The sequence below is a fragment of the Microcaecilia unicolor genome, chromosome 8 (assembly GCF_901765095.1).
Source record: "Microcaecilia unicolor chromosome 8, aMicUni1.1, whole genome shotgun sequence".
In the NCBI taxonomy this organism is placed as follows: Eukaryota; Metazoa; Chordata; class Amphibia; order Gymnophiona; family Siphonopidae; genus Microcaecilia; species Microcaecilia unicolor.
In genome coordinates this window covers 117863697-117887705 of record NC_044038.1, presented here as the reverse complement: position 1 = coordinate 117887705, position 24009 = coordinate 117863697, and the positions used below count along the sequence as shown (strand labels likewise).

The 24009-nt window shown below is 46.0% G+C and overlaps 1 protein-coding gene across 3 annotated transcripts in view; it reads right to left on the bottom strand.

The window, feature by feature from the left end:
- Window positions 1–24009, bottom strand: part of SLC23A1 (solute carrier family 23 member 1) — a 329954-nt gene that overhangs the window by 153876 nt on the left and 152069 nt on the right. For all 3 annotated transcript variants that reach the window (XM_030212485.1, XM_030212487.1, XM_030212486.1), the window contains one exon: window positions 15536–15603. In XM_030212485.1, the coding sequence (XP_030068345.1) occupies window positions 15536–15603 (68 nt within the window). The remainder of the gene's footprint in view (window positions 1–15535; window positions 15604–24009) is intronic.

Below are 24009 nucleotides of genomic sequence, written 5' to 3'. Positions count from 1 at the left end.
AGAGAGAGAGTGTGTGAGTGAGAGAGAAAGTGTGTGTGTAAGAGAGAGAATGAGTGAGAGACAGACAGAGTGTGTGTGTGTTTGTGTCAGAGAGAGAGAGAGTGTGTGAGAGACAGAGTGTATGTGTGTGTGAGAGTGAGTGTGTGTGAGAGAGAGATAGAGTGTGTGAGAGAGACTGTATGTGAGAGACATAGAGTGAGTGTGTGTGTGTGGGGCTTCGAGTTCCATGACTCCCGCCTTCCCTCCTTCCCTCCCTCTCCCCCCTCCGAGTTCCAGGCCCCCCTTCCGTCAGAGGTGCAGGCCCCCCTCCCTCCCTCTCTCTCCTCCCCTCCAAGTTCTTGGCCCCCCTCCCTCCCCAGCGTGTTCCATGCCCCCCTTTCCTTGGAGAGTGTATGTTTGAGAGATAGTGTGTGGGTGAGAGATGGAGTGTGTATGTGAGAGAGAATGAGTGAGAGAGAGACAGACAGACAGACAGAGAGAGTGTGTGTGTGTGTGTTTGTGTCAGAGAGAGAGAGAGAGAGAGAGTGTGTGTGAGAGACAGAGAGTGAGTGTGTGTGTGTGTGAGAAAGTGAAGCCTTCAAGGAACAACAAACATACTTTGAAATGTCTATATGTAAATGCTAGGAGTCTAAGAAATAAGATGGGAGAGTTGGAATATATTGCACTAAATGAAAAATTGGATATAATAGGCATTACTGAGACCTGGTGGAAGGAGGATAACCAGTGGGACACTGTCATACCGGGGTACAAAGTATATCATAGTGATAGGGTGGACCGGACTGGTGGAGGGGTAGCATTGTATATTAACGAGAGCCTTGACTCAGATAGATTACAAATTCAGCAGGACAAAAATCACACCCTTGAATCATTGTGGGTTGAAATTCCACGTATAAAAGGGAAAAGGACGGTGATAGGAGTGTACTGCCGTCCGCCTCGCCAGGATGGGCAGGTAGACGCAGAAATGATAAAAGAAATCAGAGATGCAAACAAAATAGGTAATGTGATAATAATGGGTGACTTCAATTATCCAAATATAGACTGGGTAAATGTAACATCGGGACACGCTAGAGAGGTACAATTCCTTGATGAAATCAAGGGCAGCTTTATGGAGCAGCTGGTGCAGGAGCCGACGAGAGAAGGAAAAATTCTAGACTTGGTACTTAGTGAAGCGCATGATCTGGTGAGGGACGTTATGGTACTGGGGCCGCTTGATAACAGTGATCATAATATGATCAGTTTTGATATCAACCTTGAAGTAACTATACACAGGAAGTCAAATATATTAGCGTTTAACTTTGAAAAAGGAGACTATGATAAAATGAGAAGAACGGTGGAAAAAAAACTTAGGGGGACAACTGAGAGGGTAAAAACTGTACAACAGGCATGGATGCTGTTCAAAAATACCATCCTGGAGGCCCAGGCCAAACATATTCCACAAATTAGAACTCCAAAAGACAGCCAGCCTGGTTGAAAAGTGAGGTGAAGGAAGCTATTAGGGCTAAAAGAAATGCCTTCAGAAAACGGAAGAAGGAGCCGTCTGAAAATAACAAGAAGCAGCATAAGGAGTGTCAAAGCAAATGCAAGGCACAGATAAAGAAGGCCAAGAGGGATTATGAAAAAAAGATAGCATTAGAGGCAAAAAAGCATAGTAAAACTTTTTTTCGTTATATTAAAAGCAGGAAGCCGGCAGAAGAATCGGTTGGGCCGCTGGATGACCGAGGGTAAAAGGGGCGATCAAGGAAGACAAAGACGTAGCGGAGAGATTGAATGAATTCTTTGCTTCGGTCTTCACCGAGGAAGATTTGGGTGGGATACCGGTGTCAGAAATGATATTTCAAGCGGACAAGTGGGAGAAACTTACTTCACGGTAAACCTGGAGGATGTAATGGGGCAGTTCAGCAAACTGAAGAGTAGCAAATCTCCTGGACCGGATGGTATTCATCCTAAAGTACTGATAGAACTGAAAAATGAGCTTGCGGAGCTACTGCTACTGATATGCAATTTATCCTTAAAATCGAGCGTGGTACCGGAAGATTGGAAGGTGGCCAATGTAACGCCCATTTTTAAAAAAGGTTCCAGGGGAGATCCGGGAAATTATAGACCGGCGAGTCTGATGTCGGTGCCAGGGAAAATGGTAGAGGCTATTATTAAAAACAAAATTACAGAGCACATCCGAGGACATGGATTACTGAGACCGAGTCAGCACGGCTTTTGTGTGGGGAAATCTTGCCTGACCAATTTACTTCAATTCTTTGAAGGAGTAAACAAACATGTGGACAAAGGGGAGCCAGTTGATATTGTGTATCTGGATTTTCAAAAGGCTACAGAGGAAATTGGAGGGACATGGGATAGGAGGAAAAGTCCTATTGTGGTTGAAGGATAGGAAACAGAGAGTGGGGTTAAATGGGCAGTATTCACAATGAAGAACGGTAGTTAGTGGGGTTCCTCAGGGGTCTGTGCTAGGACCGCTGCTTTTTAATATATTTATAAATGATTTAGAGATGGGAGTAACTAGCGAGGTAATTACATTTGTTGATGACACAAAGTTATTCAAAGTCATTAACTCGCGACAGGATTGTGAAAAATTACAGAAGGATCTTACGAGACTGGGAGACTGGGCGGCTAAATGGCAGATGACGTTTAATGTGAGCAAGTGCAAGGTGATGCATGTGGGAAAAAAGAACCCGAATTATAGCTATGTCATGCAAGGTTCCACGTTAGGAATTACGGACCAAGAAAGGGATCTGGGTTTCGTCGTCGATAATACACTGAAACCTTCTGCTCAGTGTGCTGCTGCGGCTGGGAAAGCGAATAGAATGTTGGCTATTATTAGGAAAGGTATGGAAAACAGGTGTGAGGATGTTATAATGCCGTTATATCGCTCCATAGTGCGACCGCACCTTGAGTATTGTGTTCAATTCTGGTCGCCGCATCTCAAGAAAGATATAGTGGAATTGGAAAAGGTGCAGCAAAGGGTGACTAAAATGATAGCGGGGATGGGACGACTTCCCTATGAAGAAAGACTAAGGAGGCTAGGGCTTTTCAACTTGGAGAAGAGAAGGCTGAGGGGAGACATGATAGAGGTATATAAAATAATGAGTGGAGTGGAACAGGTGGATGTGAAGCGTCTGTTCACGCTTTCCAAAAATACTAGGACTAGGGGGCATGCGATGAAACTACAGTGTAGTAAATTTAAAACAAATCGGAGAAAAGTTTTCTTCACCCAACGCGTAATTAAACTCTGGAATTCGTTGCCGGAGAACGTGGTGAAGGCGGTTAGCTTGGCAGAGTTTAAAAGGGGTTAGATGGTTTCCTAAAGGACAAGTCCATAAACCGCTACTAAATGGACTTGGGAAAAATCCACAATTCCGGGAATAACATGTATAGAATGTTTGTACGTTTGCCAGGTGCCCTTGGCCTGGATTGGCCGCTGTCGTGGACAGGATGCTGGGCTCGATGGACCCTTGGTCTTTTCCCAGTGTGGCATTACTTATGTACTTATGAAGCATTTGTGCGCTCTGTAAGGCTCCATCTCCTCAATTGACGACACGTAGTTCCAGAACGTTGCAGGAATGCTTCAAGGCTTGAAGGCTTCTCTTTCTTGGCTTCAGAATGTTGGAGGTGCGTTTTATTATCCTATATAATAATTCTCACCTCCAACGTTCCATTTGTCTTGCTGGCTAAGACCGTGGCACCTCGGTCTGCTAGGCTCCGTAGCTCAGGCTGTTCTGCGCATGTGTCGCCCCCCCCCCCCCCAGGCGGACGTCATGTACAATACCAGAGATGGAGGAGGAGGAGGGGCGAAAGGAACAGGGCACAACAGTCGAGCGACGTCAGAAACAGAGGAGGAGCGGCGAAAGGGACAAGGCACAGGGGCGGAGGCGGAGCTACACAGAAAAACAGAGCGTCGCGAACAATAGAAGAATCCAGGTAAGAGCACACGGCGACCGTTTCACTGAAACTGGGAGGATGCGAGGGAGGAAAGCAGCCTGAACGTGGGAGGGAGGGAGCCAGCCAGCCTGAACGTGGGAGGGAGGGAGGCAGGCAGGCAGCCTGAACGTGGGAGGGTGGGAGGGAGGGAGCCAGCCAGCCAGCCAGCTAGCTAGCCAGCCAGCCTGAACGTGGGAGGGAGGGAGCAAGGGAGCCAGCCTGAACGTGGGAGGGAGGGAGAGAGCCAGCCTGAACGTGGGAGGGAGGGAGCCAGCCTGAACATGGGCGAGGGAGGGACCCTGAACGTGGGAGGGAGGGGGGCCACGACCCTTAAAGGCGGAGGGAGGGGGGCTACGACCCTGAAGCTGGGAGGGCGGAGGAAAAGGGGAGGGGGAGGGGAAGAGGAGGGGAAGGAAGGCGGGAGGGAACACAGGGGGGAGGGGGAAGGAGGCCGGGAGACGGAGGGGGGGCCCTGCCGCACACTCTCATTCTTTCTCACACACACACTCTCATTCTCACACAGTCTCACTCTATGTCACACATGCACACACTCGCACATTCACTCTGTCTCTCTCTCTCACACAGTCACTCACACACACACTCTCTCAAACATACACACTCCGATGAAAACCTTGCTAGCGCCCATTTCATTTGTCTCAGAAACGGGCCTTTTTTACTAGTATAGGATAATTCATTGAGAGCAGATTCAACACAATACCATGTTTCGGCACTAAATGTGCCTTCTTCAGGATTCTTGGTAAACGTGTACAGAAAAACCTTGTGGACGAGGTCCTCAGAAGTAGATCTTTTAGTTGTGGTCTTTAGAAAGACCTTTATATAAGATATAGCTTCTTGGCATCAATGGTTTGCGAAAAAAAAGGCGCTCTAGATTCTCCATAGTGCCCCAGTGTGCCTCCAAGTGTGCCCCGGAGTTGCATTTTCTAGTAAAAACTAAGGCGCATAGGCGCCTACGCGTGTCCAATGCACGTCAATTTGGCACTACCGCCTGGCTACTGCTTGCCTTGGGTGGTAATTCCATTTTTGGCATGCACCCAAAACACGCAGTAGAAAATATTTTCTATTTTCTAACACGAGGTGCTTACCTGGTGGTAATCGACAGTTGGCATGCACTGGACATAACTGCCCGGTGTCACGGTTGTGGCCATGCCCTTATGTCCAGACCTACTGTTTCTCTGTATCTAGCTCTGTGACCTCTCCACTCTGCCTTTTTCCTGCTGTTGTTCTTCCTGTTAGCCAAGCCTCGCTTTGGTCTCCCTGCTTCTGCTTCATTTCCTTCTTGTGACCAGGAGCGTAGCCAGACCTCGCCGGGAGGGGGACCCAGAGCCCGAGGTGGGGGGGCACTGTTTAGCCACCCCCCACCACAACCGCCGCCCCCCTAGAGCCGCCGCTGCCGCCGCCACATTGGACCCCCCCCTGCCGGCCTGCCGACGACCCCCTTGAACCCCCCTCCTGCCACCAACCCTTCCCCGCCGTCGCCGCCGGCCCCGCCGCCACATCAGATACCTTGTTTGCTGGCGGGGGTCCCCGAATCCCGCCAGTTGAAGAAAGTCTTGTTCAGCGCCGGAGTAGCGCCTTCGTTCAACTAAGTTCCTTGTGCGATCAGCTGTTTCGACGCCTTACATCCTGCATGGGGCTACTTGCACGGTGCAGGATGTAAGGCATCGAAACAGCTGATTGCACCAGGAACTTCATTGAACGAAGGCGTTACTCCGGCGCTGAAGAAGACTCTCTTCGGCTGGTGGGGTTTGGGGACCCCCGCCAGCAAACAAGGTATCTGATGGGGCGGGCGGCAACGGCGGGGGAGAGTTGGTGGCGGGAGGGGGGTTCAAGGGGATCGTTGACAGGGGGCCAGGGCCAAATCTACGGGGGCCCAGGCCCCCTCAGGCCCCACGTAGCTATGCCACTGCTTGTGACATCATCAGCCTACTCCTTTATAAGGACCCGGGAAGTAGAGAATGGCGCGGGATGGGGACCTGCAGTAACCGCGGGGATGGGGAAGGGGACAGAGCTTGCAGGGATGGGGCAGGGACAGATCCCACGGGAATGGGGCAAGGATTGGGACAGAGCCCATGGGAACGGGGCGGGGATGGGGACAGAGCCCACAAGGGCAGGGACAAACTTTGTCCTTATGTCACTTTCTACATTGAAACCTGTTCATGAACTGGACTGTTATTTATGTTTGAGTGATGCAGACAATATTTTGATTTTTTGGAAAAACAAGCAAACATGCTGGCCACAACTGCATGGGGGATGCTGTACAGTCTGCTACCAGCACATCTTCTATTAAAAGAAGGATTGTGGAAGACAGGAGAGCTAGACAGTGCTTCATAGGGCGTATTTCTCCCCTCTAGGACATACAGAATGGGTTGTATTTTGACTCCTGGACAGTTTAACGGGGTGGATTAGGATTCCTTGGGGTAGTAGAAATCAGCTATTTGTCTTGTCTGGGAAGAAGGTGAGCCCTTAGGTCCCGCAAGGCCCCGAAGGACCTCAGAGGACAGCCGAGCAACCCTGTCTTCACCCGCGGCAACCGCCGTTCACCGGGGGTTGAGCCCCCAGCTGCAGGCGGCCAACGGGACTTCCGGAACCGCGGGGTTGACGGACTGACCCAGCACTGGAACCGGAAGCGGGGAGAGCAAGTGGAAAATCAGAGAAGTCCAGGGACAGGCAGCAGGTCAAGGTAGGCGGCTATCAGAGTCGTCCAAAAACAGGCAACAAGTCAGGGCAGGCGGTTATCAGGGATGTCCAGTAACAGTCCAAAGGTCAAACCAGGAAAACAAGGGAACGCACAGAGAACAGGAGCACACTAAGACTGGCCTCAGGAAACAGAACCTGAAGCAACGTCCTGTTTCAGCCCCGCTACTTAAATACTGTCAGCATTCAACCGCCCAGCCCCAGCCGACATGGCCGTCCAATCGGAACCTGGCTACTGAAGAAATCCCTCTGGTTGGTTCCGTCCGGCCTCTCAGGCGGAGCTACCGCACCGGTATCCCAATCTGGATCCTCTGAGGTGGAGCTTCGGGTTCCCGCGCCCGAATATGGAGAAGACGCCGGCCATCGCGTCTCAGCGCCATCTTCCCTGCTAGTGCAAGCGCGGACTCCATAGCCGGCGACTGAGAGCCTGGAAGCCGTGATCGCCGGCCTCCGGGCCCGGCCGCGGATAGGGCGGCTATCGCAGTGACGGGTCCTGGCTCTTGGCCGCGGTTCTGAAAAGGCCGGCCATCGCCGCAAGGAATACCGGCTCGGCCCCGACTGTACTCGGGATAGGCGGCCATCCGGGGAGCTGTCGGGTAAGTCCTCTCTGGCTGCGGATCTCTTCCCCCGGCCCTTGCTTCCCGCAGAGGAGCCGCCTGAGGGAGCGAAGGAGGTGACACTATTGTTGGGTTGGAGGGGTGAGGAGGGTTATTATAGCTGCTCGCTGCTATTATTGTTTTCTATTTGTAATTTACACACAATAGTTGCACAGCATATTGTTCCTTTTTATACTTTAATAAAAAGATTTAAATATAAAATCATAACTATTTGAGGCTTCTGCAGATGAGGACAGAGCCCATGGGGACGGGGCAGGGATGAGGACAGAACTTGCAGAGACGGGGCGGGGACGGACACAGAACTCACGGGGACAGGGAGGGGATGGGGACAAATTTTGTCCCCGTGTCATTGTCTACTGGGGAGCTTTCCTGCGTTGCTTTGCAACAGGTCTATTTTCCCTTTTCCTGTTGTACTGTTGTTTGATTTGGAGGGAACTGGTCTCCTTGTTAGTTGTGCCTTTGGGGCATAGCTATGAGCCCTGTGTGTGTGTGGTTTTGGTTTGAACCTGTATGAATTACTTTCCTTTTAGCTTTTCTTCCAAAGCAAAGCCCTGGTTTCTGTGTGTGTTGGTTGTAGCTAGCTTTCTCCCTGATTGCTTCACTGTTATGCAGCTGTGTCTGCTCTCTCTCCATTTGCCTTGCCTCTCCATTCCCTGCTTTGGGTGTTGACCTGTTCCTGGTAAGCGTGTTCCTTCTTTGTTTGTTTAGTATTCCCTGTAGCTTGTCCAGCTCATTTTCGAAAATGATCGCCGGCCATTTTCCGACATAAATTGGGAGATGGCCGGCGATCTCGGAAAAGCGGCCAAATCAGTATAATCGAAAGCCGCTTTTTTGCCAACATTGCCGCTTTCCCGTCGTGTAGCTGGCCATAGTTCAAAGGGGCGTGTCGGCGGTGAAGCAAAGGCGGGACATGGGCAGGCATGGACGTGGCTACCAGATGGCCAGCTTTCGGCGATAATGGAAAAAAAACGGCGATAAGCAGTATATTGCCGGGTTTACTTGGTCCTTTTATGTTCACGACCAAGCCTCAAAAAGGTGCCCCAAATGACCAGATGACCACTGGAGGGAATGGGGGATGACCTCCCCATACTCCCCCAGTGGTCACCAACCCCCTCCCATACTAAAAAAATAAAAGTAAAAACCTTTTTTTCCAGCCTGTATGCCAGCCTCAAATGCCGTACCCACCTCCATGACAGCAGAATGTGTTGTATCCTCCGACAGCCCTTCCCTGGTTGTGATGTGGCTCTCAGGTGAGTGTGACACCTTTTCTGTTAGGTGCCCTGCAGAGTCACATCAGCAATACATTGTGGTGGGTGTAGGGTACTGGGCTCTTCTCCCATGGTGCTTTTCCCCCCTGCTAACTGGGTTCAGAGTGTGCCCTGTTTTGTTTCCGGTAGTCCATGAGGTAGTGGCCATTTTTGTAAGCCAGTTTTAGATCCCTTTCATGTGTCACCCACGTTAGAGAGCATTATTACCTTGAATGTGGCTGAAAGAGGGCATTGTACACCATTCTGCCAGCTCTGGCCTACTGCTAATCTCAGTGCCAGGGAGACTCTTTGCCAGTGGGGCACAACCTCTGATCTGCAGTTAACTGTGAGTAAACGTGCTTATTCAAATAAAGGGCTTTTTCAAAGAGATTAGTCTTCAGGTGTCAACTGGTGTGCCAAGGTTATACAGCAGCAACAAGTCCTAGAGGCCTGCATGTATGCAGGTCCCTGGAGCACTTTTAGTGGGTACCGCAGTGCACTTAAGGCAGGCGGACCCAGGCCCATCCCCCCTACCTGTAACACTTGTGCTGGTAATGGAAGCCCTCCAAAACCCACTGTACCCACATGTAGTTTCCCCCTTCACCCCTAAGAGCTTTGGTAGTGTTGTACATTTGTGGGTAGTGGGTTGTGGGGGCTCAGCACCCAAAGTAAGGGAGCTATGCATGTGGGAGGTTTTTCTGAAGTCCACCGCACTGACCCCTAGGGTGCCCAGCAGGTGTCCTGGCATGTCAGGGGGGACCAGTGCGCTACAAATGCTGGCTCCTCCCACAACCAAATGGCTTGGATTTCGCCGGGTTGGAGATGGCCGGCATTTTTTTCCATTATCGCTGAAAAACAAACCCGGCCATCTCAAACCTGGTGAACTCCAAGGCATTTGGCCAGGCTAAACCGTATTATCGAAAAAAAAGATGGCCGGCCATCTTTTTCGATAATACGGTTCCAGCCAGCTGTAGCGCCGCCACCAACATAGATCGCTGGCGATCTATTTGGCCGGCGACGTTCGATTATGCCCCTCTGTGTTAACCCCTTGGGTGCAGTGCTTGTTATTTGGTTCTTGGAAGCCCTGCTTCTTTAAGCAGCCTTCCTCTGTAATCTGCTTTATCTCATTATGTGCAGTGCTTGTTATTTGGCTATTGTGAGCCCTGCTTCTTTAATCAGCCTTTCTCTGTGGTCTGCTTGACTCTTAGTGTGCTGTTGTGAGCCCTGCTTCTTTCTGACGTGTATTAGAAGCAGCCCTTCCCTTCAGCATGCTTTAACTGTCTGCTCTGTTTGTCTCCTGGTTCTTGTAAACATTGCTCCTTATCTGATGTAAAGGCAGCTTTCCCTGTTTGTTTGCTTTTCCCTTTGTCTCTAGTGTCTGTTATTTGACTCTGTGGCACTGCCTTGTGTGTTCATATGAGTGGCTTCCCTTTGCCCTTGAATGCTGTGTGGCCAGCCTTGTACATTCTTATGAGTGGCTTCCCTTTACCCTTGAATGCTGTGTGGCCAGCCTTGTACATTCTTATGAGTGGCTTCCCTTTACCCTAGAGTGCCATGGGTATTCCTATAAGTTGCTTCCCTTTATCCCTGAGTGCCTGGTGGCACACCCTTGAGTAGTCCCTTGAGTGGCTTCCCTTTTCCATGAGTGCTGTATGGTACAGCCTAGAGTGTTCTTATGAGTGGCTTTCCTTTTCCCTGAGTGCTGTATGGCACAGCCTAGAGTGTTCCTATGAGTGGCTTCCTCTTATCCTGGAGTACTGTGTGGCACAGCCATAAGTGTTCCTTTGTCGTTTATCGTTTATTCATTTTACTATACCGTCTCAAATTGTGGTTACAAAACAGAAACTCTAAAGACCCAATAATCCTAGAGCTTTGCCCACCAGGATACAAAATCACCCATTGGACAAGGGAAGGAAAAAGAGGCGGAGGCATAGCTATAATTTATAAATCCCAATACACAGTCACAACAACAGCTGGATCTATCCTTCCCCAACTCGAAATAGCCTCAATCAGAATCAACCACCCCAACCTGCAGGACCAACTAAACATAATCCTATTTTATAGACCCCTGGCTAAATGGCAAGATGCTCAGACACATTTCACGGACTTCAAATCAAACACTTGCCTGTCCTCCCAAAATATTCTTATAGCAGGAGATATCAACCTTCATTTGGAAGAAATTAACACAAACAACGTACACGAATGCAAGGAATTCCTACAACTCTGGGAGTTCCACTGGCCTAATATGCAACCCACCCACAAGAAAGGACATACATTAGACATCATTACCTATAAATTTTCATCAGAAGCGAACCTCAGAATCAAAGACACAAAATGGACAGCCACACCGTGGTCAGACCACTACAAGGCAAACACCTCCCTCTTTTGGAAAACAAAAGAGACACAACAAAAACAAGAAAAAAGAACATACACTACAAGAGGCAAAATAGACTCTAATATTCTGGCAACAAATATATACCGACGAATGGACAACAACTACTGACTCATCCCAATTTCTACAAGAATGGGACAATAGATGCAGAACAATCCTAGACAAGATAGCACCACTCCAAACTAGAACCTCACATAGGAAAAGCTCAATCCCGTGGTTCAACGAAGAACTGAAAGAACTAAAAACACAGGTTAGAAGGCTAGAAAGAGCTTGGAGCAACAAAAAAAAAAACGAACACACACTCAAGGAATGGAAACAGTTACAAAGAAAATACAAATACAAAATCAGACAAACCAAAAGAACGCACTACAGAACTATAATTGGACCAAATTACAAGGATACGCATAAACTCTTTTCACTTGTAAATAATCTCCTAAACACCATACAGGTCACTTCGAATAGCATAGAAACCCCATCGGCAACCAACCTAGCGAACTATTTCAAGGAAAAAATTATAAAGCTCCGACGCATGATACCAAGCAATACAACTGAGTACACAAGCATCCTTGAATGCTTAGACCCGAAACCTGGGGAATATCCAGCCGATCGATCATGGACCAACTTTGACTTGATTTCAGTAGACGAACTCACACACTGGCTCGGAAAATATGCCAAATCTCAATGCAAACTTGACATCTGCCCTACTAGCCTACTAAAAGCCGCCCCCAAACAATTCACAAAAGACCTCACAAACCAAGTAAATTATAGACTCCTTAACGGTCTCTTCCCCATGGACAAAGGAAATATCCTTCTCACTCCACTGCCAAAAGATGCCAAGAAAAGCACAATGGATTTAACCAACTACCGACCAGTTGCTTCGATCCCGCTCATAACAAAACTGATGGAAGGCATAGTGACGCAACAATTCACGGAATACCTAACCACACACTCAATTTTACATGAGTCTCAATCAGGATTTAGATCAAATCATAGTACTGAAACTGTACTAGTGTCTGCAATGAATTCATTCAAAAAAACAATTGCAACCAGCAAGAACATACTCGTACTACAATTCGACATGTCTAGTGCTTTCGACATGGTAGATCATGGAATATTACTACACCTGCTAGAATACTTTGGAATCGGAGGCCCAGTTCTCAAATAATTCAAAGGATTCCTCACCACCAGATCATACCAAGTAACAACGAATAATGACAGATCACCACCTTGGACACCGGAATATGGAGTTCCTCAGGGATCCCCCCTTTCGCCAACTATTTTCAATCTTATGATGATACCACTAGCCAAACTTCTAGCCAACCAGAACTTCAACCCCTACATATATGCGGATGATGTCACGATCCACATCCCGTTCAAAAGTAACTTAAACGAAATAACCAACGAGATCAACCAGAGCCTCCAAATCATGCACTCTTGGGCGGACTCATTCCAGCTAAAACTGAACGCAGAAAAAACTCAATGTCTAGTTCTCACTTCCCAACACAACACAATCACCCTACCATAACCAAACCATATTGCACACTCCCTATTTCAGAAAATCTGAAAATTCTTGGAGTCACTATTGATCGATACCTCACACTTCTGTACCCTAGTACAGTCATTAGTAATAAGTCATCTGGACTACTGTAACACTTTGTACGCAGGCTGTAAAGAACAGACCATTAAAAAACTCCAGACAGCCCAGAACACCGCAGCTAGACTCATCTTTGGAAAACCAAATATGAGAGGGCGAAACCTCTAAGAGAGAAACTACATTGGCTACCACTCAAGGAACGAATCGAGTTCAAGATCTGCACAACCGTCCACAAAATCATTCACGCAGACGCCCCACTTTATATGTTAAACCTAGTGGACCTACCATCTAGAAACTCCAAAAGATCGGCCCGCAAATTCCTCAATCTAAACTTCCCCAGCTGCAAAGGAATTAAATACAAAGTCATACGCTACTACTTTTGCGTATAAAAGCACACAGATCTGGAACGCACTACCCATGGCCCTGAAAAATATGGACAATCTAACCAGCTTTCGCAAATCTTTGAAGACACACCTCTTCAACAAAGCCTACGAAAGACATCCTTAATAAATCATTCCTTAAATCACTCAGGTGCATCAAAAACACCTCTCACAACACCTTTCTAGCACCTTGCATCTAATTCATCCACTTTCAGCTTATGTATTTAAAATCGTGTAATGACCTTGCATCTAATTCACTTACTTTCAGCTCATGTATTTAAGATCATGTAATGACTGCATCATAACAACACTCTGTAAGCCATATTGAGCCTGCAAAAAGGTGGGATAATGTGGGGTACAAATGCAATAAATAATAATAATAAACAGTTTACATATTAATATAAGAATAATAATAAAAACATAAAAGAACTCCATCAAGTTGATAGGAAAGCAAACTAAAACAGCCATTCATTAAAAGATAAAACACCAATTTTGCTAAACAGCCATTCATAACAACAACATGACTAACATATAAATTTTACTGCATAGTCAATTCTAACTAGTATTGCCATTTTATCACAGATTAGTTTCGACTGTCTCCTGGAATAAATACGTTTTCAAAAATTTTCGAAATTTAATATAAGACTCTTCCAATCTAAGATGTTTTGGGAGACAATTCCAGAGAGAGGGAGCCAAGAAAAAATATGCTGAATTTCTGGTGACTCATCTAGCCTTTTGTGGGGATAATCAATCTGTTATCTGTAAGAGAACGAAGAGTTTGTCTGGGCGAATATGGCAGAATAAGGTTCGATAAGTACGATGGAATAAGTGAATATAGTACTTTATGAGTCAGTGTAAAGATTTTAAATTTTATTCTGGCTTCAACTGGAAGCCAGTGAAATTGATATAAAAGTGGCATCATTCTATCATATTTTGAGGCCCTGCAGATGATACAAGCTGCAGTATTCTGTATCATCTGTAAACGTTTTATATTTGTCTTTGTAAGTCCTGCATAAACACTATTACAATAGTCCAGACGTGTTGTAATATATGCATGCGTTAGTGTGCATAATGAAATTTTGTCAATTGAGTTTCTAATTGAGCATAGTTTTCGGAGATGATAAAAAGAATTCCTGACTACCACAGATATTTATTTGTTAAATGACAGAGCTGAGTCAATAATGACTCCTAAATATCTGAACGATTGTACTGTTGGAATCTGTTTATCAAATAAAGTAGATATGACAGCAGGAATAGTATCACGACCCGTAATCCACGATGTAACAGTCTTATCTGGATTTAAGACTAAATGATTTGTTTTAAGCCAACTAGCTACTGCTTTAAGACCATTCTGAATTTACGTAAGTTCAATATCTAACGGCTTTACATAGTGGATCAGGAGAAAATCATCGGCGTAAGAGTAGAAACTAATACCCAGTGATTGTGTGGCCTTGTCTTGAGTTTTCCCTGTGTGCTTTCTGTTTGAGTCCTCTCTGCGAGGTTTCTGTTTGAATTTGAGTGGGTTGCTCTTCTGTTTAGCTGTGACTACTAGCGCAGCCTTGAGCGGTTTCTCTGTGTGGCACGAGTGGGCTGTTCTTCCGTTTATCTGTGTCTACTAGTACAGCCCTGAACTTCCTCTCTGATTCCGTTTGTGTTTGAGTGGGTGGTTCTTCTGTTTAGCTGTGACTGCTAGCTCAGCCTTAAGCTACCTCTCGGTGTGGCACGAGTGGACAGCTCTTCAGTTTAGCTGGGACTTCTAGCTCAGCCCTGAGCTATCCCTCTGTGTGATTCTGTTTGTCTTGGTTTGAACTATTCGTTTATAGCTGTGGTTCTAGCACAGCCCTGAGCTGCCTCCCTGTGTGGTTTTCTTATCTTTTACTTGTGGTTTATACCATGTGAGTCTAAGTGGGGTTATGTTTTCCCCTTTGTGCCTGTGTGTAGGGTATTTTGACCCCTTGTTTGTGGCTCTGTTTAGTGCAGTGTGTGAGCAGTGCATGAGTACTACTACTACTACTATTTAGCATTTCTATAGCGCTACAAGGCATACGCAGCGCTGCACAAACATAGAAGAAAGACAGTCCCTGCTCAAAGAGCTTACAATCTAATAGACAAAAAATAAATAAAGTAAGCAAATCAAATCAATTAATGTGAACGGGAAGGAAGAGAGGAGGGTAGGTGGAGGCGAGTGGTTACAAGTGGTTACGAGTCAAAAGCAATGTTAAAGAGTAGTACTTGCTCAAGAGATTCTGTTCTGTTCCATTTCCCTTCCCTTTGGTATGAGTGGATTCCAGTTTGGCCTTGCGGCCCGTATGCTTGGACTCTGTTACGGGTGGTTTCCAGTTTGACCTTGTGGCCCATATGAGTGTCCTTCCTTTGTTCCTGGTTTCTGCTTTTGTCAAGTTCCGTTCCTGGTTTTTGCTTTAGCAAGGCTTTGGTTTCACCTTGTCTTGAGTGTACTCTATTTGCCATGTCTAGTATCTTGTCTGGTTTCAGTGTCTTGTTCACCTCTCCTATGCACCTCCCAGGGGACTTGTCTGCTGCAGTCCTGGCTGCAGCACAAGGGCTCACCATCCCGGTTCCATGACATCTATTATAAAAAGATCACCAAGGGAAGTAATGTGACATAATAAAGCGAGGCTTAAATGACACAAAGCAGTTACCTCTCTGATCCTTGGTTGCCAAATGTGCGATGTGTTCAAAGGCTCTGTCCAGTTGCTGTAGATTTCCTCTAGGGAGGGAACAGAACATTAGAATAAAAAAACAGTAATACTATCTGAATCTGTATTAGTACCAGTGTCAGTTTACTTCTTCACTACAGGTTTAATAATGATACACTCTCTTATTTTCATAATTTTTTCCATGAATGATTATTACATTGGTCATAAAACTGGAAGCATCATTTATTGAAAAGGATCCATAACAATTTGTTACTGAACTGACTGATCAAGAAAGTAAAGATATATTCAGTAGACGGGGTGGCTCAAGGCAATCTGCTGCCTGAGGTGAGGGATAAGCTGGCGCCCCCCCCCCCCCCCAGCATCCAAAATATCAGTGGGGCCAGGGCTGCCCCAACCATTAGGCAAGACTGGCCAGTTGCCTAAGGCAGTAGAATCATAGAGGGTAGTAGCTGCAGTAACAGCAAAACAATAGATCCTGTCTGACAAACTCGAAGGACCATGTTGCTATGCTTCTATCAGCACATACTTTAACCTGCTTTTTTTGCAAAAAACACAAAAGAGATGCAAGATGCTCAAACACAAGGAGAAAAATAAAAAATGAGCAAAAAAAGCTCTGTTTTGTCTGCTTTCCTGTCTGGTCTTCTGTTTCCTAGTGGCTTTAGTCCATTTTTCATTTCTCCTCTTTTCTCCTGTCTTGTTTCCTCAACACATCTGTCTCTGACGTATTGATGTTTCCCTTTTAGCTCTTTCACCCTACTCTTTTCTATTTCTCACCTACCTATCAACTTTCCATTTCCTTCTCTCACCCCGTAGCTCTCCCATTTCCCATCTCATCCCTTTCCCAGCCTCCTATTCCTAGTAGCCTAGTGGTTAGTGCTGGGGAACTGAGTTCGATTCCCACTGCAGCTCCTTGTGACTCTGGGCAAATCACTTAACCCTCCATTGCTCCTGGTACAAAGTAAGTACCTGAATATATGTAAACCGCTTTGAATGTAGTTACAAAAAACCTCAGAAAGGCGGTATACCAAGTCTCATTTCCCTTTCCCTACTACATTTCTACCCTCTGTACTCACTATTCTCCTTTCACTCATCTCCTTGACAACTCCCTTGGCCTTTCCCACATTCCTGGTATCTCCCTTTCCTATCCCTTATTCCACCCTTGTTGCCCAGTATCTCTTCCCTCTCTCCTCTCCCCACACCCTTGAAGTCTGACATGTCTCTTCCCTCCTAACCCCTCCCATAGACCTGCATCTCTTTCTCTTCTCTGTCATCCTCCTCAAGAATGTTGGTATTTACCTACCTTTTTGGGTGTATCACCCACAGAAACCAGGCCAGATCAGAGTTGTGTTTCATTCCTGTGCTCAGTTTCAAGGAATCTTACTCAATAGTGTTGCTTTCTGGGAATGACATGAGACTCAATATCTGAAAATGGCCAGGAATGCCCCCATCTACCTTTTGATGGGGGTCTAACGTCTTGACCATGTGGTACCACTGCTCTGGGACAAACACTAAGAATCTCGTAGTCTCACTAAGAATCTCTTATAAACTATTTCTTCTGAGATCACGTGATGTGCTGAAGAGAGCGGAGGTAGAATTACTCTCCTCTCGGGCCGAACCCTCCCTGCCGCCATAAAAAGCCTTCGTTCAACTTCAAAATAACAAACCTTAGGCGAACAGATTGCAGGAGTGCATGGACAGCTTTGTTACTCGCCTGGACGCGAAGATGCCACCGAAAAATGTAAAGAAAGAAGCAGAAAGGCCCCGCGCCGCGGAAAATAAAATGGCGGCGAGTCCGCCGAGAGAGACGCCCGAAACGATGTTTACAACACCGCAATTGCTCCAATTAACAGAGGTGGTAAAATTGGCTCTAGACTCTCAGCTAAAGCAGCTTTCCACTCAATTAACTGCAGTGGAAAATCTACTCGCCGATACGACCAGGTGCACAGGCAAACTAGAACAAAGAGTATCCGCCATAGAAGATGAGGGGGCTGGAACAACAACACAGCTTAAAGAATTGAGATCTCTAGTGCAGAAACAATCTCAGCAGCTTGATGATCGCGTCAAGCCAACCTGCGAATAGTAGGTATATCCGCGAAAATATCAGAGTGCTTGCTGCCCTCAGTCCTAGAAAAGTGGCTGCAGAATGAGTTTGCATTGTCAGACGGAGTGGGTGCCATTTGTCTCGAGTGAGCGCACCGGGTGGGACGGAAAGCTGATAACAACCAGAGACCTAGAATGGTGATGGTCAAAATCCACAACTTTGTGCACAAGGTGGAAATCTTAAGAGGTGCGCGCCTGAAATGAAATACCTTGGCCTTTGAGGGTTCACCGGTGAGAATCTACCAAGATTATTCTTTCGCCTTGCAAGAACGGAGAAGGGCCTATAGCCAGATCTGTACGACATTGGTAGAGGTGGATAAAAAATTCATGCTAGTTTATCCCGCCACACTGCGAGTCAATCATCAGGGCAAATGGCACGTGTTTATGACCCCAAAAGAAGCTCGAGAATGGGCGACAGAGACACTTCATTTACAGCAAAGTAAGGATAACCAACAAAGAACTAAAGAGACTGGATCCCGGTCTTATGCAGCAGGCAAAACTGAGGCCTAGAGTCTTCAAAAGAAGGTATTGGCAAGGGACCTTTGGCTATAGCTAATGGCAGGGGGAGGGGAAGTCCCACATCATTGATCTCCCTATTTCTCTCATATGCTAGGTGGAGGGAACAGATGGGGTTGTCAGGGGATGGGTAGGGAGGTAAGGGAGGGTGGAAGGGGAAGGGTAGGACAGCAGGGCATTACGGGGGGGTTTAGTGCGGGAAGCAAGCAAGTAGTGACCATGACACAACATACTTCTAGGAAGTCTCATAGCAGGACAGGAGGGATCTGGGCAAGTAGAGCAGCCCGCAGTGTCTCGGGTGAGGCTGGGCACCTGAGGCAGATATATCAACGTTAAATATCACATAGAGACCCACAGGTTAGAGCACATTAAAACCATCAGATTTGCCTCCTGGAACGTGGGAGGAATAACGACCCCGATAAAAAGGGCAAACATTTTATCAACTCTTAAGAGACATAAAGTAGATATCGGATGTCTCCAAGAGACAAGACTTACCACTGAGGAACATAACAAACTGAAAAGACAGTGGGTGGGGGAGGTATTTTCAGCATCCTCTGGGGATCGAAGAGGAGGAGTGGCAGTGCTAATAAGAAAAGGGGCAGGCACAAAGTCCGAATTAGTGAGAGCAGACCCAAAAGGGCGTTATGTCCTAGTACGGTTATGGATCCAACAGAGAAATTTCTTACTTTTGGGAGTGTACGGACCAAACATCTATGATGCACAGTTTTATCCTAGTCTTGTTCAGCTGTGCCTCCCATACAAACCCGAGCAACTCCTGGTAATGGGAGATCTCAATCTGGTAGCAGATCCAAATGTAGACTGTTCAAATCCGAGAGTTGCCTCGAGAGGAGGACCAAGAGCACACGTGTTTAACTCTTTCCAGCGCTCTCTCAATTTGATAGACATTTGGCGTAGTTTACACCCTGGGGAGAGAGACTTCACTCACCTTTCCAGGGCGCATGGTACACCCTCCAGAATAGATTATATATTAATAGCCCAGACTGCGTTTCCATGGGTGTGGGCTGCCGAGATAGGCCCAGAGGAGATATCGGAACATTCCATAATATGGATAGATGTGGAGGTACCCGGGTTCTATCAGCAGGGTAGGAATTGGAGGTTCTCGAACTACCTGTTCCAAAACAGTGAATTCCAAGAGTATATTGGGCAGATATGGGAGGATTATGTTCAGAATAATAGGGAGCACATGGATCAGCCTGGGTTGTTTTGGAGTGCAGCTAAAACTGTACTCAGAGGAGAGATAATAGCTTTTGTACACGCTCACAATAAAAAGCAATCGATAGCAATAACGAGATTGGAACAAATTTTTACAGAAAGCAAAAGCCCGATACATTAAGCGGCAGACCCAAGAACATAAAGACCAGCTTCGGGCATTGCAGGTGACGCTTAATGCCTTGCTCCATGACCGAAGCAAGAGATTCCTAGCCCATCAGAAATTTAAGTTCCGTAGGTTTGGAAACAGACCCAGAACGATGTTGGCAAATTTAGTTTCGGCATGGGGACCACGTAAGCCGATAGTGACCCTTCAAGATGAGACGGGTCTCATGCAGAATAAGAGTGAAAAGATAGCTGAGATACTTACAAACTTCTTTTCTAGATTGTATAGTTCGCCCGGGGACCCGGAGGAAGTGGAAATACAAAAATCCCTGGAACAGGCAGGGCTCCCGAAATTAACAGACAGGGAGCGGGCAGACTTAGAAGAACCTTTAGATGTCAGGGAGATACAGGAAGTAGTAAAGTCCCTACCACTCGGATCCGTGCCAGGCCCCGAAGGGGATACCGGGGAATTTTATAAAATCCTACCTCATTCCTTTTACCCGGTTATTTGTGATTATTATGAGCAGGTGGTTAGGGAGGGTCATTTTCCACAATATGCAAACACAGCCTCGATCTCCTTGATTCTGAAACCCAGGAGACCAGAAAGTCAGGCTGATTCCTATAGGCCCATCTCCTTAATAAATGTTGATCTAAAAATCCTGGCCAAGATCCTAGCTAATCGTTTGGCAGGGATTCTACCCAGATTAGTAGGTGAGGAGCAAGTGGGATTTGTCAAGACTCGACAAGCAGCTAAAAATGTTCGTAGACTGCTCTTAGCTATGGCGACCGGTCAGCTGACGGAAACCCCAACTTCCATATTTTCACTTGATGCCGAAAAAGCATTTGATCAGGTGGGGTGGACATATTTGTTTCACGTATTAACACATATGGGATTTGGGGGCTGGTATTATAGAGCTATAGAATCTTTATATTCGGGCCCGACTGCCTCGATGATAGTTAATGGAATTAAAGCAAAATCATTCGAAATTTTTAGGGGTACCAGGCAGGGCTGCCCCTTATCCCCCACATTGTTCATCCTATCACTGGAATCATTATTGAGGCTTATAAAGAAGGCAGAGGGGATCCCGGGGGTACAAGTTGGGGGGGATACCATAAAGGCCTTAGCATTCACAGATGATCTGATGGTAATATCCGCCCGCCCAATGGACTCTTTGGACCAGCTGCTAAAATTAACTCGGGAATTTGGACGAGTCTCTGGCTTCACGCTGAATTTAAAAAAGTCTCTAATTATGGATGTCTACTCGAGTGGAACCCAGCAAGAGAGGGAAAGCTGCCCTATAACTAGAATGGGAGGGAAAATTAAATACCTTGGAACCTACATTCCTCAAGATCTGGCCAAGCTATACCAAGAAAACGTTGAGTCCTTGCTTGAGACTACCTGCTTAAAACTTCGGCTGTGGGAGAACTATCCGCTGTCCCTAATGGGACGAATTGCCATTTACAACATGATGATAGCACCAAAGTGGATTTATAAATTTCAGACCCTTCCACTTTTCCTCAAGAAAGAAGATGAAAAACGCTTGAACCAGCATATACATAGTAACATAGTAGATGACTGCAGAAAAAGACCTGCATGGTCCATCCAGTCTGCCCAACAAGACAACATATGTGTAAACCTTACCTTGATTTGTACCTTGATTTGTACCTGCCTTATTCAGGGCACAGACCGTACAAGTCTGCACAGCAGTACTTCCCGCCTCCCAACCACCAGTCCCACCTCCCATCACCGGCTTTGGCACAGACCGTATAAGTGTGCTCTCCACTATCCTCGCCTCCCAACCACCAACCCCTCTTCCCCCCACGTGCTCCGCCACCCAATACAGCGATTTTTGTGGAAGGGATGGAAAGCGTGTCTCCCAATACGAATGCTACAAATACCACGGGAGTTTGGAGGACTGGGGCTGCTCAGTATCAGATACCTCACAATAGCCAGCGGTATGCGGCATATTTCTGATTGGTACAGATCCACCTCAGATTTTTCAGCAACAAATTTGGAAACTGCCCTAACACAGGGAGTACATTTCAGTAGCTTGTTGCATGTGGGTGGATGCCAGATTCCTAAAGTCTTACAATAATCCCATATAATTCCCACAGCAAAAGCGGTTTGGAGGTGGGTTTGTCGATATCATCATTTCTCTGGACGAATTACGCCATTTCAAGCAATTTGCGACAACCCACAATTTCCACCGGGAATTCTGCACCGTAGATTTCGCCAATGGCAGCAGAGCGGACTGGTATACATATATCAGGTCTTGACGACAGAGGGAAGAATTCGGTCATTTATGGAGCTTCAGGCCCAGTTCTCACTTGATTCAGGTGATAAATTCTATTACTGGCAATTAAGGCATTATATACACAGCTTGCCCTGGGAATGTCTCACAGATGATGTGCAGGAGGAGATTTCCTCAGCTTTCTCGTTCCAAGCACAGGGTAGAGTGTCATTGACAATGCATCACAGACATTTAAGAGACATGACTGAAGAAATTGACTACAAGACACTGGCCCAGTCATGGACGGAGGAGCTGTTAATGACTTTAACTTCTCAGACACTACAGGAATACATTTATTCGATTCAAAAATCATCAAAGATGGTACAGTATTGCGAAATGGAATACAAATTTGCATTAAGGACTTACATTCCACCGAGGAGGGCTTTCCACATGGGAGTATCTCCAGATGGTGCATGCCCCAAGTGTGGGATGCAGGGTGCGGCATTGGGGCACATGTTCTGGTCATGCTTAAAAATACAAAGATTTACAAAATCGACCCAACAGAGAAGGAAAGCCTTCTTGGCATTAAAAAAAAGAACGCTTGAGATAGGAGGGATGTTTTTTCTCGCCTATCCCTGTAAATGTCTTGTTAGGTTGGGCCAGGTTAAATACACCTTTTATTTACCAGATAGTCTAAAATCATTTCTTGATTCTAAACAACTGTAGTAGTTAGAAATATTGTGGGGGAATATATGCCGCCTTAATTACTTTTGATTAAAGATTTGTAATAATTCTTCCCTAACTCTGATCGCCCTTTTCAATATAATGGGGTCTAAGAAAGCTTAATGAATCATGTTTAAAAGAAAAAGTTTTATGTTTAGGAAGTATGTTATTACTTTCTTTGATGATTTGATTCTGAAATGTTGTTATTGTTTCTCAAATAATGTGTTATAACTGTATTTCAAAACAAGTGTATTCTTGTTTAAATGAAAAATTAATAAACAAATTGAATTAAAAAAAAAAATACAAAGATTTTGGACCAAAGTTATACAATCGACATCCAGTATGTGGGGTGCCACATGGAAGAAAGGGCCAATGTTGTTGTTCGGAAGACCAATGATAGTGCGACCAACCTTGGCAGGCTTTAAGGGTTTTAACCACAGAGCCATAATGGCAGCGAAAAAACTCATTCTCACAGAGTGGATTACAAACAAAGAGCCGACCTTGAAGCAGTGGCGTGGATTGCTAATGGATTACATGAAATTTGAAAAGAGACTTGCAGACTATAAGGGGGAGCGGAGATTCACGGACAAAGACTTTTATCGAATTTGGACCCCGTTTTGGCAGACAATTCACCCGGGGGGGCAGAGGACGTATCCTAAATATGTGAGAAATGGTCATTACTACATTTAAGAAGATTGGACATTACTACATAAAGGGTTGGAGGGTGGGGACTCGGGAGGTGGGAAGTTGGGGGAGGGGGGATGGGGGTAGAGTGGAGGGTGGGGATAACAGTTATCATTAGATGGGGAAGTTCTTTTGAGATAAGATTTGGGGATTATGTTTTCTGGTAAGGGCCTGAATTGAGACTGGAAACATTTACAAAACTAAAAAAAACAGGTCCTTACGCAGACTGTAGATTAGAATGAGAATACAGAGGGTTAACAGAACAACTTGTTAGATGTATTTAATTTTGTGCAAACCAATAAACAAATCTAAAAATAAAAAAATAAACTACTTCTTCTAATCCACAAGATTCTACAATTTAGTCAACCCTCTTACCTATCTCTCTATTTGACCTCCTACTGTCCTTCTAGGCCTCGCCACTCCTTGTAGCATTCACTCTATATGCCACTCATCTATCCGTTCTCGAATATTACGTAAGTACATAAGTATTGCCATACCAGGAAAGACCAAAGGTCCATCAAGCCCAGCATCCTATTTCCAATAGTGGCCAATCCAGGTCACAAATACCTGGCAAGATCCCAAAAAAGTACAAAACATTTTATACTGCTTATCCCAGAAATAGTGGATTTTCCACAAATCCATTTAATAATGGTCTATGGACTTTTCCTTTTGGAAGCCATCCAAACCTTTTTAAAACCCTGCAAAGCTATCCGCCTTTACCACATTCTCTGGCAACGAATTCCAGAGTTTAATTACATGTTCTTTGTCGGTGACTCCTAATGTGGAACCTTGCATGACGTAGCTATAATTTGGGTTCATCTTTCCCACATGCATCACTTTGCACTTGCTCACATTAAACGTCGTCTG